Genomic DNA, 17,500 nt, shown 5'->3' with positions numbered 1-17,500 from the left:
TAGCTAGAGAAGTGTTGCGTTTGTCCAGGTGGCTGTGGACGAATTCCAGGAAGCTGACAAGGTAGTGAGATGTGGAGGTGGATTTAATATTGCCAAATTGTTGTGTGTCAATAGAGTTACAAATTTTGTTATAGGCCCAGTCGAACACAAAATCTTCACAGATAAGGCTGGGTATAGGGGTGATGGCGACTGGTCTTAGATCATTCAGTGACTGTGGATTGGAAATTTTGGGGAGGGGGGTGACGTAAGATGTCTTCCAGTCATCGGGGCAGGAATATTGAGAAAGGGAGGCGTTGATGATAGAGCAAAGGTGTGTGGCAAGTTCTGGGGCAAATTCTCTGTAAATTTTGATGGGGAGATCAGTGGGAGTGGTGGATCTGTTTAGTTTAAATTTAAGAAGCTTCCTGTAAACATCAACCTCCGGGACAGGGGGTGGAGGGGAGAGGGCAGGGAGGTAGGCTGGGAGAGTAGTAGAGTGAAGGGGAGGGAGTTTTTGACAGATCGCAGCGAAGTGACCGTTAATCTCTTCGGCCGCGTTGTCAGGTGCAAGGTGTGTAACACAGGTAAAATTGATATGACTATTTAGAAAATAAAATAGAATCATCAAATTGTTAGAATATTTTGTTCTCTATCACTGAAATTATCTTCCACTTTATAGTCCTTTACATTTCTTGTACTGAAATGCAAAATGTTTGCAATCCCCCAAAGGTATTCGTCTGGAGGAACAATTCCGTGGTTCCTGACAACAGTTGGAAGCCTCTCATCCCCCTGGATTTGTTTTTTTCTCTTTTTTAATTGTTCCCTGCAATCAATCGATCCATCTCTTGATTTATGTAGTAGTTTTCTTTTTATTAAATCCCTTTTCATTTGATCGCTTTGATCATCTACGTCTCCGTGTCGAGTTTCTTTTCCCTGTTTGGGTGACCCACGATTTGTTTGGAATTATTATATCTATCACACGTTCAAGTTCCTTTGGAATAATTTTTTTTCAGATATGATGGATGACTTGCCTCATAGTGGATTTGAAAGGCATATCTACTGCGGTGTTCATGATTAGTTCCTGTGTTACTTTTTGGACAAATGCAGCTGGCACTGAAGTGGTACCTTTGGCCTTGATTAATTGATTGCATCAACAGCCTGTACACTTTATATTTACCGTCTGAGAAGGGTCGTGATTGTACGCTTTACCCTCTGATACCGACCCACCCAAGATATTGAAAATTTTCACATCACAAAAAGTTGCAGAACCATTACATTTTTTGTCCTTGCACCAGAAATAATGATTATTGATTCAGGATAGCTGGTGATGGTAGATGTATCCAATGAATGCTAGCTTGTCTCTATTCATTTTGGATTTTACAAAATGATATTCATCTATTATGGACTAAAAAAAATTTGACAAATAAATTTAAGTAAGTGAAAATCACAACCGAAAGCTCCAAGTGCAACTACACCAACCGAAAGGCGGGACAGCACGCGCACAATTGCCACTTTTTAATTCGGTATTACTTCAAAGGCATTAAAATTGACTCAGAAAAAATAACATTATTATTGTCGTCATTTTATGATTTTGTGTAACTTCTGAAGCATTAGAATCAATTCATAAACAATAAGTTCATCGTTCTTATCATTTTATGTTTAATTAAGAAGTACACTCGCCAACAAAATCGGTGTCGCCTCACATGCTACTTCATGAAACTTGAGATTCACAAACTCGTGCATGAAGCAACAGGGCGGGAAGGTGTTGGAGAAGTCAGGCTCCAGGGAGAGGATTGGTTCGAGGTTTGGGATATTAGAAGAAAAGCTTGAGTAGAAATGTTCGGTGCAGTAGTCTAGTGTGTTCAATATTCAAAATAGACATGGTATTTCCAAGCTTACAGTTATCGTCCATATTGCCTACTTTTCGTAAAAGAGAAGAAAAGAGAATGGGAAAGACCTTCGTTGTTTTGACAATCCTATAAAGTGACACTCCTTTGAAATTTATATTTGGCTTATCACTCCTTTGTCATTTCACTGCTATGAAATGTCACTGCTTTGAGTAGGACCGATACACACACACACACACACACACACACACACAGAGTTAGCCAAAAGACAAGAATAAATGTGTTGAAACCTCCCTCTTCAAGTCAAGTCAAGTCGTAAGAATATGGAAATACAGAATCAGGCAGGAAGTTCCAGAGTTTACCAGAGAAAGGTATGAATGATTGAGAGTACTGGTTAACTTTTGTATTAGAGAGTTGGGCAGAATAGGGGTTAGAGGAAGAAGAAAGCCTTGCACGACGAGGCCGCAGGAGGAGGGGAGGCATGCAGTTAGCAAGATCAGAAGAGCAGCTAGCATAAAAATAGTTGTAGAAGACTGCAAGAGATGCATCATTTCAGCGGTGAGAAAAAGGCTAAAGACAGTCAGTCAGAGGAGGGAGTTGATGAGACGAAAAGCTTTTGATTCCACCCTATCTAATAAAACTGTATAAGTGGAACCTCCCCAAACATGCGAAGAGTACTCCGTACGCGGATAAAACCCTTGTATAGAGTTAGCAGTTGGAGGGGCGAGAAAAACTGGCAGAGATCCCTCCGACCACCTAACTTCATAGAAGCTGTTTTAGCAAGAGATGAGATGTGACGTTTGCAGTTAAGATTACGAGTGAAGGACAGACCGAGGATATTCAGTGTAGAAGAGGGAGACAGTTGAGTTTTACTGAAGAAGAGGGGATAGTTGTCTGTAAGGATGTGTCGAGCTGATAGATGGAGGAATTGAGTTATGAAAATAGTTTTCTCTGCCCTATGAAATAAGAAGCGTTCTGTGGCGACAATGGACCAATGGGTGAAGGACCATTGGTGTTGAGTACATCATTAAGTTGTGCAGGGATAGATGATGATGGAGTTTATTTTATTTTATTTTTGTTTGTTTGTTCGTTTGATTTGTACCAATAAATTTGGCTCATGGGCAGTGTGAAAGGATACAATGATGACGAGGAAGAGTTTTCATCTGTGCTTTATGCCAATTAGGATTTGTTTCTTCATATTCAGTTTGCGAGATAAGACGGATCTCCGTCTTACCCCATCATTTTATTTCATGCCCAGTAAAAATTATTATTTTGTAAATTTTTGTGCTTCATTGTTTTCCTTTAAAAACCGTGACCCGGGTATGGACTTCGAAGATAACATCCCAAAGCACCACCACAAACCCACAAATCACCAAAAAATCATATAAATGTGGTATCTAGACTCAATACTTTGTTAAGTGGTCCGTCTTAACGAGGCCTTGTATTATAGGCATGTGTCATTGACGAGTGTTGTGGGAAAGCTCTGTGAAATAGCGATTAAAGAAAAATTAATGGATTATCTGGAGGAGAATGAAATCATAAACAACTCCCAATTTGGATCTAGAAAAGGAAGGCCATGTATAACACATCTAAGTTTCTACGCGCAAGTAATAGATGAGGTACAAGGGAGAGATGCATGGGTGAACACAGTGTATCTAAATACTAAAATTGCCTTTGACAGAGTATCATATAGAAGACTTCTATGGAAAAGAGTAAACATAGGAGGAGTACAGGAATATCTTAAGCTAGATGAGGGGATTACTTAACAGAAAGAGAAATGAGGACACTAATAAGAAACGTAACATCAAGCTGAAGCAGAGTAAATAATGGCGTACAACAGGGGTCAGTGCTGGCACAAATAATATTTCAAATATATATTAACGACATACAGAAGAACCTGAGTAGTTACATAAATTTGTTTACCGATGATGCGAAACTCTTGAGAGTAAGAAAGAACAATCAGGATTATATGGAATTGCAAAAAGATATCGATAAGATCTAGGAATGGAGCCAAAAGTGGAAGTTAGAATTTTATGACAAAAAATGTCATGTGATTGAAATGGGTAAAATTAATAAAAGACCTAAGTGGGAGTCTAAATGGGAAAAGTGGTTATAATGAAAAAAAGGAAGAGAAGGACCTGGGAATGACTATACAAGACACCCTGACCCCAAAAAGACACATAAATGGGTTATTTGCTTCAACATAAAAACACTATGAAATGTCATGGCGGCATTTAACTACCTGGACAAGAGTATGATGAAAAAGATTATAACCACGATGATAAGATCTGGACTTGAATATACGCATGCAAAAGGACATCAGGAAACTAGAAAGTATCCAAAGGAAAGCCACAAAGATGAAGCCAGAAATAAAAGACCTTCCCTATGAAGACAGACTAAAGGAAATGGAACTACTATCCTTGAAGGATAGAGGATAAACGGGAGAGAGGAGATCTAATAACGATGTACGAAATAGTGAACCATATGGAAAAGATCAATAAACAAAACCTGGTATCACTAATTGAAGATGGAGGTAGATGGACAAGAGGACATTCTAAGAATATCAGAAAAGGTCAATGTCTGAGAAACATCGAACGGTGGAAATCTGGAACAACTTGAATGATTAGATTATAACAGCAGAAAGTGTGCACAAATCTAAGAAAATTGGATAAAATTAGATATGGAGACGGGTCACTATCCCAGCTCGAACCTTGTTATATACAACTAGGTAAATATGTAGTGTGCCGTTACACTCACCCATTTTCTTCCATACACTCTTCTGTCCCATGCTCTATTGAACCACTCTAAAAGTAATTTTTAACATTTTCCTAAAACTATGTCTACCTACTATTCGTTTTTACGGTTTTCCTGCACAGAGCTAACACATACATTTTTTTTCCTCTTTATTTCTTCTTACACTTGCACACCACAGACGAGTAGCTACATACACGCACACCAATACTATTATATCACATTATGTTACTAGTTGTTTTTATGTATTAAGGATTTACAACGACCTGTGATACATTTTTGTCAGTAAACCAAGGAAGAAAAGTACTCTGTCGCATACCCTTAGGTGAAACCATAACACTTAGTTTTCTAGTTATAGGTTTGAGTAAAGCACAACATTGTGGGATGTCCTTTCCGAAACCCCTTAATGGACTAAACACAGCGGGAGCATTTGTTTTCGTTTGAGTATTATGAAGGGCGGGATACCTTACAGGGTGGCCAGTTACAAATACACACACACACACACACACACACACACACACACACACACACACACACACAGATAAAAGACTAAAAGTTTTCTCATAATTACGATGCTAATTTTTCCCCGCAGGAGTATTGGGTACTTTTGACAACGCTCTGGTAGTGGCCATGTTCATCAAGTTCCGCGTGCTGATGACACCCTCCAACCTGTTGCTGCTCAACCTCTGCCTCACTGACCTCGGCATCTGTGTCCTTGGTGGCTTCCCATTCAGCGGGGTCTCGTCCTTGGCAGGAAGGTGAGACAGCGGAGGGTTTTTTTTTCTATGTTATGGCCTATAGCGCCTATAGGCATACTTGAAGAGTAGGTATATGTAAGAAGCGCTGTTCAGCCTCCGCCCATTAGTGGCCCAGGTAATTTTATTTATAGTGATACCCATGTTAGGGCCCATATGACCACCCAAGCGCATCTTTGGTGTAACCACCTAAAACCTGGGTATCATGGTGACATGTAGGTAACAATGTTTTATTGTGAAATTTCATTAAGTTATCAGGTCAGGTGTTTGGAGAGAGCGCACCCGGACTCACACACAAATCCACTAGCAAATTGGCAAATGGAAGGCCACGGTCAGCCTTCACTCCTTTACATGATTACTTGATTGTTTACACGAGTTTTAATTTGGTGTAATTTGAATGTTGTTTAGATTCACATCTACTTCATAACAATGAGTTATATATATATATATATATATATATATATATATATATATATATATATATATATATATATATATATATATATATATATATATATATCTTCCCGTCGTCTCTCTGCACATACATTTCTTCTTTCTCTCACCCTAATTCTGTCCACCTCTCTAATGTAAGAGTTAACTAATATTCTTAATCATTTATCCCATCCTCTGGTATAGTCGGTAACTCCCTACCTGCTTCCCATACATTTGCCTTATTCATAACGTAAGTGGACCTTTTCTCAAATAGTATATATTTGTTGCCCTTAGGTTGTTCCCCAGCATAGATAAAATAACTGCAGAATTTAACTTTTGGTTTATGATTCAGCTGTATTTGCAATCTGCGAATTTTTACTATTTGTTTATAATCCCTCCGTCTATATCATTGATTTACGTATATCATTAAAAGTATTAGTCCTAAGACTGATCCTTGAAGAACGCCACTACTTACATTGTCTATATCAACCAATCCTCTATCCACACGGAGAGAGCACCTGGTACGCCTTAAGTTTTACTTGAGCTTGAGGCGCTTATGAGGAACTTTATGAAATGTTTTCTGGAAACTGAAATAGACTATTTCTACTGAACCTTTATTTTGTCTGTGTGTGTGTGTGTGTGTGTGTGTGTGTGTGTGAAGATTGACTCATTATAGTAGGTACCTACGAGGTAAAATAGCGTATACTGTTTGAATTTTCTACATTTACTTCAACGAAAACTAAGTACATTTATAATCATTTAGCAACTTGAAATTCCCATATATTTACCACACAACTTCACAACCACTGCATCAGTATTAAAGTATCAGCTTAAAAGCTCTAGATATTCAACACAAAAATTCACCAAATGTTATCTTCATAATATGATGTATCGAATATCAAAGTGAAAATCACACAACATATATAAAACTTTAAAACTAAACATTCTACCAATACAACATTTTATCGCTTAGTTCCTCCTTCCAGTCTCATGAGACAACTCTTATATAGACTGCATTGTCAATTATAGAGCTCTACACACTAATACAAGGAATAGTCTGCCATCATTCCACAGGTTCTTCTCTCGAAATCTGGAACCGCAACCTCTCTCTCTCTCTCTCTCTCTCTCTCTCTCTCTCTCTCTCTCTCTCTCTCTCTCTCTCTTGCCTTCTTGTTCTCTCCTTGTTCTGCCTCTTCTCTTCTAGCTGGACATGATATATACCCGTTTGTTACTTTCTTTCCCTCAAAAAAAAGCAATCTTCATCGTACGAGGTCGAAAATCATGTACATCAAATACATTGTTACACTTCAGTCGCCTAACATGCCTAAATACGCCTAGTTTTGCTATTGACCCTTCAGAGATTCAGTGTGGAGTTTGACCTTTACAGTGTAGACAAGCACAAAGTCGAAGGTCTCATGCAATATATATGAAATCATACTTATAGTACAATAACACGCCCAGAATACGCCCAGTTTTCCTATTGGCCATTCAGAGACTTAGAGTGGAATTTGATCTCTACGGTATAGGTAAAACTCACAGTGCGCCACCGAACCAGAAACCAGGTCGCTGATTGGTCCATCCGCCCATGACCTTGGGGGCGCAAAGTGCTGCAGTGGGATCTGTTTACACGACATCTCCAGACATCTTATTTATGTGTTTGTTCCTGTTGGTGTATAACGCCTCCAGCACCTGTGCAAGATGCTGGCACTTATCCAGTCAGGCAGATTCCCCATCTTATCTACGTGGTTCACCAGAGGGCGCTAGATGTGCGGTGGTGCCTCACGTCTGCACGGTCCTCTTCACCCTAATAACCAAACCCCTGTTTGTCTCTCCGTAGTAGCTACAGTCGCAGCCTCCACACGGTATCTCGTAAACTACGCTGTCAGGGATGCTGCTCTGCTTTGAACGAAGTAACTCGCCGATCTCACTTCCTCCTGTGACCTTCAACCAGCGCGGTGGAAGACTGCACCCAGAACTTGCGTTCACTCGCATTCTGAGAGGATTTGATATTTCCTTTGCTCCTCCTCTCTGTTCTTCCTCTCCAGGACCCTGTGCGCCTTGCCCTTTAGGTCTGCTAGGAGGCCCTTCTGGTATCCCAGCTTGGTGAACGTGTTAATTATGTACCGAACATCTTCCTCTATATAAACGTCACTGCACACACGGTAAGCACGTAAAGAAAACCCTATTACTACACCCCTTTTTGTCTGTGTCATGCGCTCTGAACTAGTGTACGTAATCATTTTTATTTGTTGATATCCTGCATACTTTGAAGGAGGTAGTATCGCCTGTTTTCACCAAGGGGGCATCGAGGAAAGGAATCTGTCCGAGACTTCCTTCCTCCACAGTGAGCTGTATCTTGTGGTGAACACAATTAAGTTTCTCCTTTAGCCTGTCAATATTTGTTGTCACATCAGTGACCACTAGAAAGTCATTCACATAACCTGAGCCAACATGTCGCAAATCTTACGCATAACTCCACCAACCTTATGTAGTCAGGCTTGTACACTGGAAGGCGATCCTCACTTCTACCTTCCAGCACTTTTCACAGCATCTTAGGCGATATCCACCGGAACGTAAGTGAACAAATACGTCACATCAAAGCTCACCATCTTTTTTTTTTGCACATGTTAACACTTTTTAACCTCTCGATGAGGTAACTAGAGTGCTTTAGGTATGCGTCACTGATACTTCCTAGAGCCGATGACTAAGGCTTCGAAAAAAGCTTCTCCAGTTTGTGAGGGGCGCCTCTCACGCCAGAGGTGATGGGGCGTATACTGGAATACCCGGCTTGTAGATCTACGTCAGGCGCCTCAAACTGGAAGTGGCTGGATTCTCCTCCAGTAGCAGAAGATTCATGTGGCGTATTAACAAAGTTTCTTCGATTTTGTCATAAAATGTGTCTTGCCTCTTAATGAGTCTTAAATCTGAGTATCGGTCTTGGTCCAGGTATACGTCCAGATATACTCTCAAGCCTGAATATGAAATGATGTAAGAACAAAACAGTAAAAATCCTTTCTTTCTCAAGTTCGAGATAATAATACACTTTTTTTTTCAGTGAAATAACAAAAACGGTAATTTATCAGACATTTTGTAAGAATTTTTTTTTTATGTGAGAGGAAGAACTGCCAAGGGCAAAAAAATATATATATTATGAAAAAAAGACCCACTGGAATTGCAGTCTCCATAAGAGATACGAAAGAATAAGTCAAAAGCCTGGGACAAATGTCTTGACACCTCTCTCTTAAAAAGAAGTCAAGTAGCAGGAAGATGGAAATATGGAAGCAGGCAGGGAGTTTCAGAGTTTACCAGTGAAAGGTATGAGTGATTGAGAATACTGGTTAACGCTTGTATTAGAGGGTTGGGCGGAATATGTATGAGAAAAAAGAAAGCTTTGTGCAGCGAGGCCGCAGGAGGAGGGGAGGCATGCAGTTAGCAAGATCAGTAGATCAGTTAGCATGAAAATAGCGATAAAAGATAGAAAGAGATGCAACATTTCGGCGGTGAGAAAGAGGATGAAGACAGTTAGTCAGAGGAGGGAGTTGATGAGACGAAAAGCTTTAGATTCCACCCTATCTAATAAAGGTGTACGATTGAAACCCTCCTAAACATGCGAAAGAGTACTCCATACAAGGACGGATAAGGCCCTTGTATAGAGTTAGCAGTTGGAGGGGCGAGAAAACTGGCGGAGACGCCGCAGAACGCCTAGAACTTCATAGCAAGAGATGAGATGTGAAGTTTCTAGTTAAGATTATGAGTAAAGGACAGACTGAGGATATTCATTGTGGAAGAGGGAGACAGTTGAGTGTCATTGAAGAAGAGGGGATAGTTGTTTGGAAGGTTGTGTCTTGTTGATAGATGGAGGAATTGAGTTTTTGAGGCATTGAAAACTACTGCCCCAATCGGAAATCTTAGAAAGATCAGAAGTCAGGCACTCTGTGGCATCCCTGCGTGATCTGTTGACTTCCTGAAGGGTTGGTCATCTCTGAAAGGACGTGGAAAGATGTAGGGTGGTATCATCAGCGTAGGAGTGGATAGGATTAGAAGTTTGGTTAAGAAGGTCATTAATGAATAACAGAAAGAGAGTGGGTGACAGGACAGAACCCTGAAGAACACCACTATTAATAGATTTAGGAGAAGAACAGTGGCCGTCTACCACAGCAGCAATAGAACGGTCGGAAAGGAAACTTGAGATAAAGTTGCAGAGAGAAGGATAGAAACCGTAGGAGGGCAGTTTTGAAATCAAAGCTTTGTGCCAGACTCTATCAAAAGCTTTTGATATGTCTAACGCGACAGCAAAAGTTTCACCGAAATCTCTAAAGAGGATGACCAAGACTCAGTAAGGAAAGCCAGAAGATCACCAGTAGAGCGACCTTGACGGAAGCCATACTGGCGATCAGATAGAAGATTGTGAAGTGACAGATGTTTGAGAATCTTCCTATTCAGGATAGATTAAAAACTTTAGACAAGCAAGAGATTAAAGCTATAGGACGGTAGTTTGAGGATTAGAACGGTCACCCTTTTTAGGAACAGGCTGAATGTAGGCAAACTTCCAGCAAGAAGGAAAGGTAGAAGTCGATAGACAAAGTTGAAAGAGTTTGGCCAGGCAAGGTGCAAGCACAGAAGCACAGTTTTGAGAACAATAGGAGGGACCCCATCAGGTCCATAAGCCTTCCGAGGGTTTAGGCCAGCAAGGGCATGGAAAACATCATTACGAAGAATTTTGATTGTAGACATGAAATAGTCAGAGGGAGGAGGAGAGGAGGACAAGCCCAGAATCATCCAAGGTGGAGTTGTGAGCAAAGGTTTGAGAGAAGAGTTCAGCTTTAGAAACAGATGAGATGACAGCTGTGCATTCAGGATGAAATAAAAGAAAGATGAATAAGTAAAGTTTTTGGAGATGTTTTGGCTAGATGCCAGAAGTCACGAGGGAGTTGGAGTTTGAAAGTTTCTGACATATTCTATTTATGAAAGAGTGTTTGGCAAGTTGAAGACCAGACGTGGCAGAAATATACAGTGCATGAGATTTAGGAGATGGAAGGCTCAACTACCTTTTGCAGGCAAGTTCTTTATCATGTATAGCACGAGAACAGTCTGTGTTAAACCAAGGTTTAGAAGGTTTAGGTTGAGAAAAAGAATGAGGAATGTACGCCTCCATGCCAGACACTATCACCTCTGTTATGCGTTCAGCACAAAGAGATGGGTCTCTGACACGGAAGCAGTAATCATTCCAGGAAAATCAGCATAATACCTCCTCAGGTCCCCCAACTGGCAGAGGCAAAACGCCAGAGGCACCTTCCTTTGGGGATCCTGAGGAGGATTGGAGAAATAGGACAAGATACAGAAATGAGATTGTGATCGGAGGAGCCCAACGGAGAGATAGGGTGACAGCATAAGCAGAAGGATTAGAGGTAAGGAAAAGATCAAGAATGTTGGGCGTGTCTCCAAGACGGTCAGGAATACGAGTAGGGTGTTGCACCAGTTGCTCTAGGTCATGGAAGATAGCAAAGTTGAAGGTTAGTTCACTAAGCTGGTGGTGAACATTGAAATCTCCAAGCATAGAGATTTCCGGAAAAGGGTAGAGGGACAGAATGTGCTCCATTTTGGAAGTTAAGTAGTCAAAGAATTTACAGTAGTCAGAGGAGTTAGGGGAGAGATAGACAGCACAGATAAATTTAGTTAGATAGTGACTGTTGAGTTTAAGCCAGATGATGGAAAACTCGGAAGATTCAAGAGCGTGGGCACGACAACAAATTAATTCGTTGCGCAGATAAACGCAACATCCAACTTTGGGGCGAAAACGAGGATAGAGGAAGTAGGAGGGAACAGAAAAAAGGCTACTCTCGGTTGCCTGAAACAGCTGTTTCGGTGAGGAAGAGTAGATGAGGTTTAGTAGAAGAGAGGTGGTGTTCTACAGTTGCCTCAAACAGCTCTTTTTCGGTGAGGAAAAGATGAGGTTTAGTAGAGGAGAGGTGGTGTTCTACAGATTGACAATGAGCTCATAATGTATAAGTAGATTCCATCAAGCGCAAGGTGCGTGTATTTTGTTTCACTGTTTACAGCCTTAAGCTCAGCTGGCCTGCCCCTCCACTAATCAGTGCTTCATTTCCTACTCTTTTTTACTTTGGTATATTGGAAATGATGATCCGTGAGGTTGAAAAGGCCAATACAGGAAATGCAGCTGGGCCTTTATACAGTCAGTATTATGAGGAAACATGTAGCCTGATTGGCTTCACCATTCAACGGCACGGAAAAGCTACGTGGGGTTCTATTACAAAGAAGGTAAATGAGGGCGCACCGAAAAAGAGGACAAAGGAAGACGCAAAGTAAAAATTGCTGGAGAGCTGCATTCCTTATTGGTTAAATAACGCTGTATTTGATACTCTAATTATTAGCGTTGGCGCATCACTTCTTCCCGTGCGGCTGTCCAAGATCTCCCCGGCTCTCCCACCATGTCTGCCACAAATTACACTCCTGAAGGTGTAGTCTATTATATCCAACAGTCACTCAGGTCATCCAGAACATCCCTTGATGGGATGATAAATCTTAAGTAGCGAAGAGTGGGCTCCTTGGCTGTCGTCCATCTTTATCAAATTAATCACAACGTAAAATCTTAAAGATAATCCACCTCCGGAGGTATCCCCAATCAAAAACCATGTTAAGCCTTTTTGGTATAGAGAGCTTAACTTTGTTTGATTAGCAGGCCAACTGTAGATTCTGTAGGCCCACAAAGTTATTAAGTTTATTATTTTTATCTGTTGTCCAGCCGAGTGGTTTCACTGGTAGTTTTTGGTGTTCTTAAGCAACCAAGGTGTAGAGGAAAAATTATGTACAAATTTACAAGTGCTGCCCACACACAACGTACAAGTACATACGGAAACGTGTTTTAAACTCGGGCAAGTGTTCGTAATGTCACTGAGTTCATAGGGTCACTTAATTAAGTCCCGAAGCACGTAGTTTAGACTCACACACACTTGACACACCCACACTTCCCCAGTCGACGGCTATCTCTTACTGCTCTCCGCCGGTGTCCGCCGCAGCACCCAGCCTCCAAGATGCTGACACAAGGGCGTCGGTCATGTGACGGGGGAAATCTCCACTGGGCGTATTGTGTCGTGCATTACATTTATTTCTCACTGGTAGTGATACCTAGATAAAATGCATCCTACCTATAGAGATTATAGTAATTTGTTTTAGTAATCTGAGTCAATCATGAATGCAACAAATCACTAGTTAGTTTTATGAAAGAGGAGCATCTGCAACCCCTGTTTAAGGAAAAGGCGAGGTCAGCATTCACACATGTTGCACCACATTACGAAAGATTGCATCAGATTTCTATAATGACTGATACACTTGTATACAATGTACCTATCCTATCCTATCCTATGGCGGGTACAACCAATTCCAAGAACGATTCGGAGGTTAAGATAAAAGCTGTGACAAAAAAGTCGTCTAAGTTAAATTTCGTTAATCAAAATTGTTTGTTAATGTCGCCCCAGAGTCTGCCAGTAACAGGGATGGAAGACTGGAAATTCTCTCTTTCGTTGGAGAAGTAGACAAAAAATATAGGTGAGAAAAAAACAAAGAAGGCCTCTTGCAGCGGTATGGCAGGCGAGAGACAGCAAGACGTGAGAAGAATACATAAAACCAATAAAACACTTTGACAGACGATGAACGAGCGTCGCTACACACCCCGAGGACAGATTACCCACAAGGATGTCTATCAGCATATTCCCAGAAAACTACGAACTTCAGATCACGATAACGGAAGGACGTGTTTCGAGCCAACGGTCTTGTCACATAAATCAATCGATGATATATTTCATATTGCTTCTTATAGTATGTGTCAGGTCTCACTGATATCACTTAAGTTAGTGAACATTTCAGAATACTGACTACTTGTAACAAACATACGTGTGATTGTGTGAAGATCAATGTTGTCAACATGTTAAAGATTGAGAGTTATTTTGTGTTCATATATTTAACAAAATAAGTGAAGACGAAAGGAATACAAAATTTCACCTCATTACTTACTAAATTTCAACTTCGTCATTTCATTGGTTTATGAATGGTTTTCAGATGTTTGCGCATGTCCAGTGCAAATTCAGATTTGACAGGCTCATTTTTATACGTGAAATCTTTATGACATGATAACAATTTTCAAGAGAATTGCAGTGGTTATCGAAAGATTGTATGTGATACACCTGTCCACTTTTGCAAGTTACCCATCAATGCATCAAGAAGTACCAGAAGTAATGAAACGTGTGTCGCTTAAAACTGAAAGATTTGAGTTTTCACTGACGTCAGTGTCGTAACAATCTGGATGATCTCACGGTCGGACTGGGCCTCTCATAAGCTGGAATATCTAGTAGATGAACTTCAACACAACGTCGCTCACTTCGTAATAATCTGAAATGGTAATTTTGAAACGTTTTAGTTTCCTATTTGACGAGTTACTGCTTTCAGAGGGTATAGCGAACATAAAGTCAGATGGTTTTCCTGTGTGTTTGTGTTTGTGTGTTTCTCTTATATTTTATCTTCACGGTGCGGAATCTTTCCGAAACTATCATGCGAATACCCTTTAGCACACTGATATCTCCATTAGAACCTGGAAAAGTATTGGAGATTAAGCGCTGAGACGTTTGAGAAGGCATAAAAGAGCTGATGGAAGAAATTAAATTAACTCTATCTCTTTAACACCAGTCTAATGTGGATTATATTCCTTGTTTTACAAATCATCGTTCTATTGAGTATCATTAACCTGAAAGCCTTGTTTTGGTATGCAGTGGAACCATTTATGTTGGTCAAGCAGTATAAGGTGCACCGTTACCAAGAGATGAAAGAAAATTTTATCACTCCAGAAGTCATCATTACAAAGGGGCTGGGTGGCGTAGCTGGTTAAGATGACTCGTGTCCAAATCTTTCCAAAACTTAATTGCCCGGTTGATGTAGCGTTCTTCCGTTAACCCTAGCGGTGTCATATGACCAAGTTGTTGTGGCATGTAACAGAATAATTTACATTTTTATCACACCAACGCTTCCTGATATTTTCCTCGTTTTGCTAGTTGTTTTCGTGTGCCGTTTTCTTGCCGGCACTCTTGTTATCTCTTGGAGTTGTTTATCATACTTCTATATCTGTTGGTTTTCCATCTCTCTCTCTCTCTCTCTCTCTCTCTCTCTCTCTCTCTCTCTCTCTCTCTCTCTCTCTCTCTCTCTCTCTCTCACACACACACACACACACACACACACACACACACACACACACACACACACACACACACACACACACGTCCACAAAATTAACTTTGGCCTTTGCTTGTGGTCTGTTTTCTCTCAGCGTTTCTATCTCCCTATCTTCCCGTCACTCGCCTCACGAACACCACACGAAAATCAGTCTATCATTTGCTGACATCCGTTGAATATTAAACTGTATATCTGAGTGGCTGTCGGCTGGTGCGTCAGAGAAAGGTGGTAACCAAGTTTTTGGCGTCACTCCACTTCACCAGATGATGCAGCAGAAGAGGATAGTTCCTTTGCGTCTCTCACTATTACCCTAATCAATTTAGGCTCTAGCATGTAGATTCAATTAGGGTGCGCGTGTGGCCACGACGTCTGAAGCTGTGGTTAACTATGGAGGGACATATTGCCGTGTGTCCGTGTGTATGTGTAATCTTTCTTCACCTCGGTCGTCTGCTGGTCACCCAGCCAGTCTTCTCCATTACGAAGCGAGCTCAGAGCTCATAGACCGATCTTCGGGTAGAACTGAGACCACATCACACAACACACACCATGAAAGCGAGGCCACAAACCCTCGAGTTACATCCCGTACCTATTTACTGTTAGGTGGACAGGGGCCACACATTAAGAGGCTTGCCCATTTGCCTCGCCGCTTCCCGGGACTCGAACCCAGTCCTCTCGATTATGAATCGAGCGTGCTAACCACTACACAACGCGGTGTGTGTGTGTGTGTGTGTGTGTGTGTGTGTGTGTGTGTGTGTGTGTGTGTGTGTGTGTAATTCACCACGGTCGTCTACTGGTCACCCAGCCAGTCTTCCCCATTAAGGAGTGAGCTCAGAGCTCATAGACCGATCTTCGGGTAGGAGTGAGACCACAACACACACTCCACACACCGGGAAAGCGAAGCCACAACCCCTCGAGTTACATCCCGTACCTATTTACTGCTAAGTGAACAGGGGCTACACATTAAGAGGCTTGCCCATTTGCCTCACCGCCCCCGGAACTCGAACCCGGGCTCACTCGATTGTGAGTCGAGCGTGCTAACCACTACACTACGCGGAGTGTGTGTGTGTGTGTGTGTGTGTGTGTGTGTGTGTGTGTGTGTGTGTGTGTGTGTGTGTGTGTGTGTGTGTGTGTGTGTGTGTGTGTTTCACTGTTTGATCTGCTGCAGTCTCTGACGAGACAGCCAGACGTTACCCTACGGAACGAGCTCAGAGCTCATTATTTCCGATCTTCGGATAGGCCTGAGACCAGGCACACACCACACACCGGCACAACAAGGTCACAACTCCTCGATTTACATCCCGTACCTACTCACTGCTAGGTGAACAGGGGCTACACGTGAAAGGAGACACACCCAAATATCTCCACCATCTGTGTGTGTGTGTGTGTGTGTGTGTGTGTGTGTGTCTCATAGACCCTATACAGATATCTAGTATTTTTGGTGTGTCCAATGATGCTAGTAGCAACAGCAGTCGTAATAATAGTAGTTGTGGTAGTACTAGTAGAATTAGTAGCAGTAGTAGCAGAGGTGTTGTTCGTTGTGGTAACAGTAGTTGTTGTATCAGGAATATTATTGCATAATTTTTAAGATACTGCTACCCCTACCATCGATACTAAAATATATATATATATATATATATATATATATATATATATATATATATATATATATATATATATATATATATATATATATATATATTCTGTCCCTAAGTTATAATCTTAATTGGAAACTCCACATATCATATCTACCTACTACACAATGAAGTTATTTTTTCTGAGTTTCCTTCATTAGTTTTTTTCTCACTCTCCCAACTGTTAACTCTGTAAAGGGCGCGTTGCAACTGTTTCAGTAAGTTCATACGTCATTTCCAACTGCGTTGGCCTCTTGGAGTTGCTTGACTCGTTACTTAAGGACACGTCCCAGACAGCCCGGTGTGATAGCAACAGCGCCACGAATCAACATGACTTGAAGAAAAATTTTGAAATCTAGCACACATTGTATGCGTTTCATAGTCGTCGTATTCGTGACTGCTCAAAAACTGTAAGACAATCTAGATGATAGCAAGACAAATGACCGAAAGTCAAACGATGATGGATCGATAGCATAACGAACCTACCATAACAAAACACGATATACCGTGGTCAGTCACAATTGGAAATCGAGTCTTGGATGATAATAATACGATAAACACGATAATAAGTTGATGAAGGATTTGTAGGCCTTACCTGTGGCCATGAAGCGTTGTGAAATGGCCAAACTCCGCCCTGGTTCTCGTGTCGTCCTCCAGTTTGTGTCCTGTCTACATATTCGAGTTATTATTCACTGCAATATTTCACTGAACACAGCTCGGTCGACCAGTAGGTGATATCTGTAGGAATTAGGGTCATGATCTTGGAGGTGTGACAGAAGTTAATGGTATTGGCCATACTATTCCCTCTGCACAATCCACGACCTTAACAAACCACCCTCGGGCCTTTCTCCCTCGATTCTTATTT

At 41.2% G+C, this 17,500-nt stretch overlaps 1 protein-coding gene across 1 annotated transcript in view; it reads left to right on the top strand.

Annotated features, from left to right (window-relative positions):
* The window catches only part of LOC123499929 (adenylate cyclase type 2-like), a 52,479-nt gene that overhangs the window by 26,298 nt on the left and 8,681 nt on the right, over positions 1-17,500 (top strand). Inside the window, exons 3-4 of the mRNA XM_045248461.1 lie at positions 5,170-5,335; positions 12,759-12,866. Coding sequence (XP_045104396.1) covers positions 5,170-5,335; positions 12,759-12,866 — 274 coding nt within the window. The remainder of the gene's footprint in view (positions 1-5,169; positions 5,336-12,758; positions 12,867-17,500) is intronic.

This window comes from Portunus trituberculatus, chromosome 50, assembly GCF_017591435.1.
Source record: "Portunus trituberculatus isolate SZX2019 chromosome 50, ASM1759143v1, whole genome shotgun sequence".
Taxonomy (NCBI): Eukaryota; Metazoa; Arthropoda; class Malacostraca; order Decapoda; family Portunidae; genus Portunus; species Portunus trituberculatus.
The sequence above is the reverse complement of the archived record's forward strand: the minus strand, read 5'-3'. Positions and strand labels throughout refer to the sequence as shown.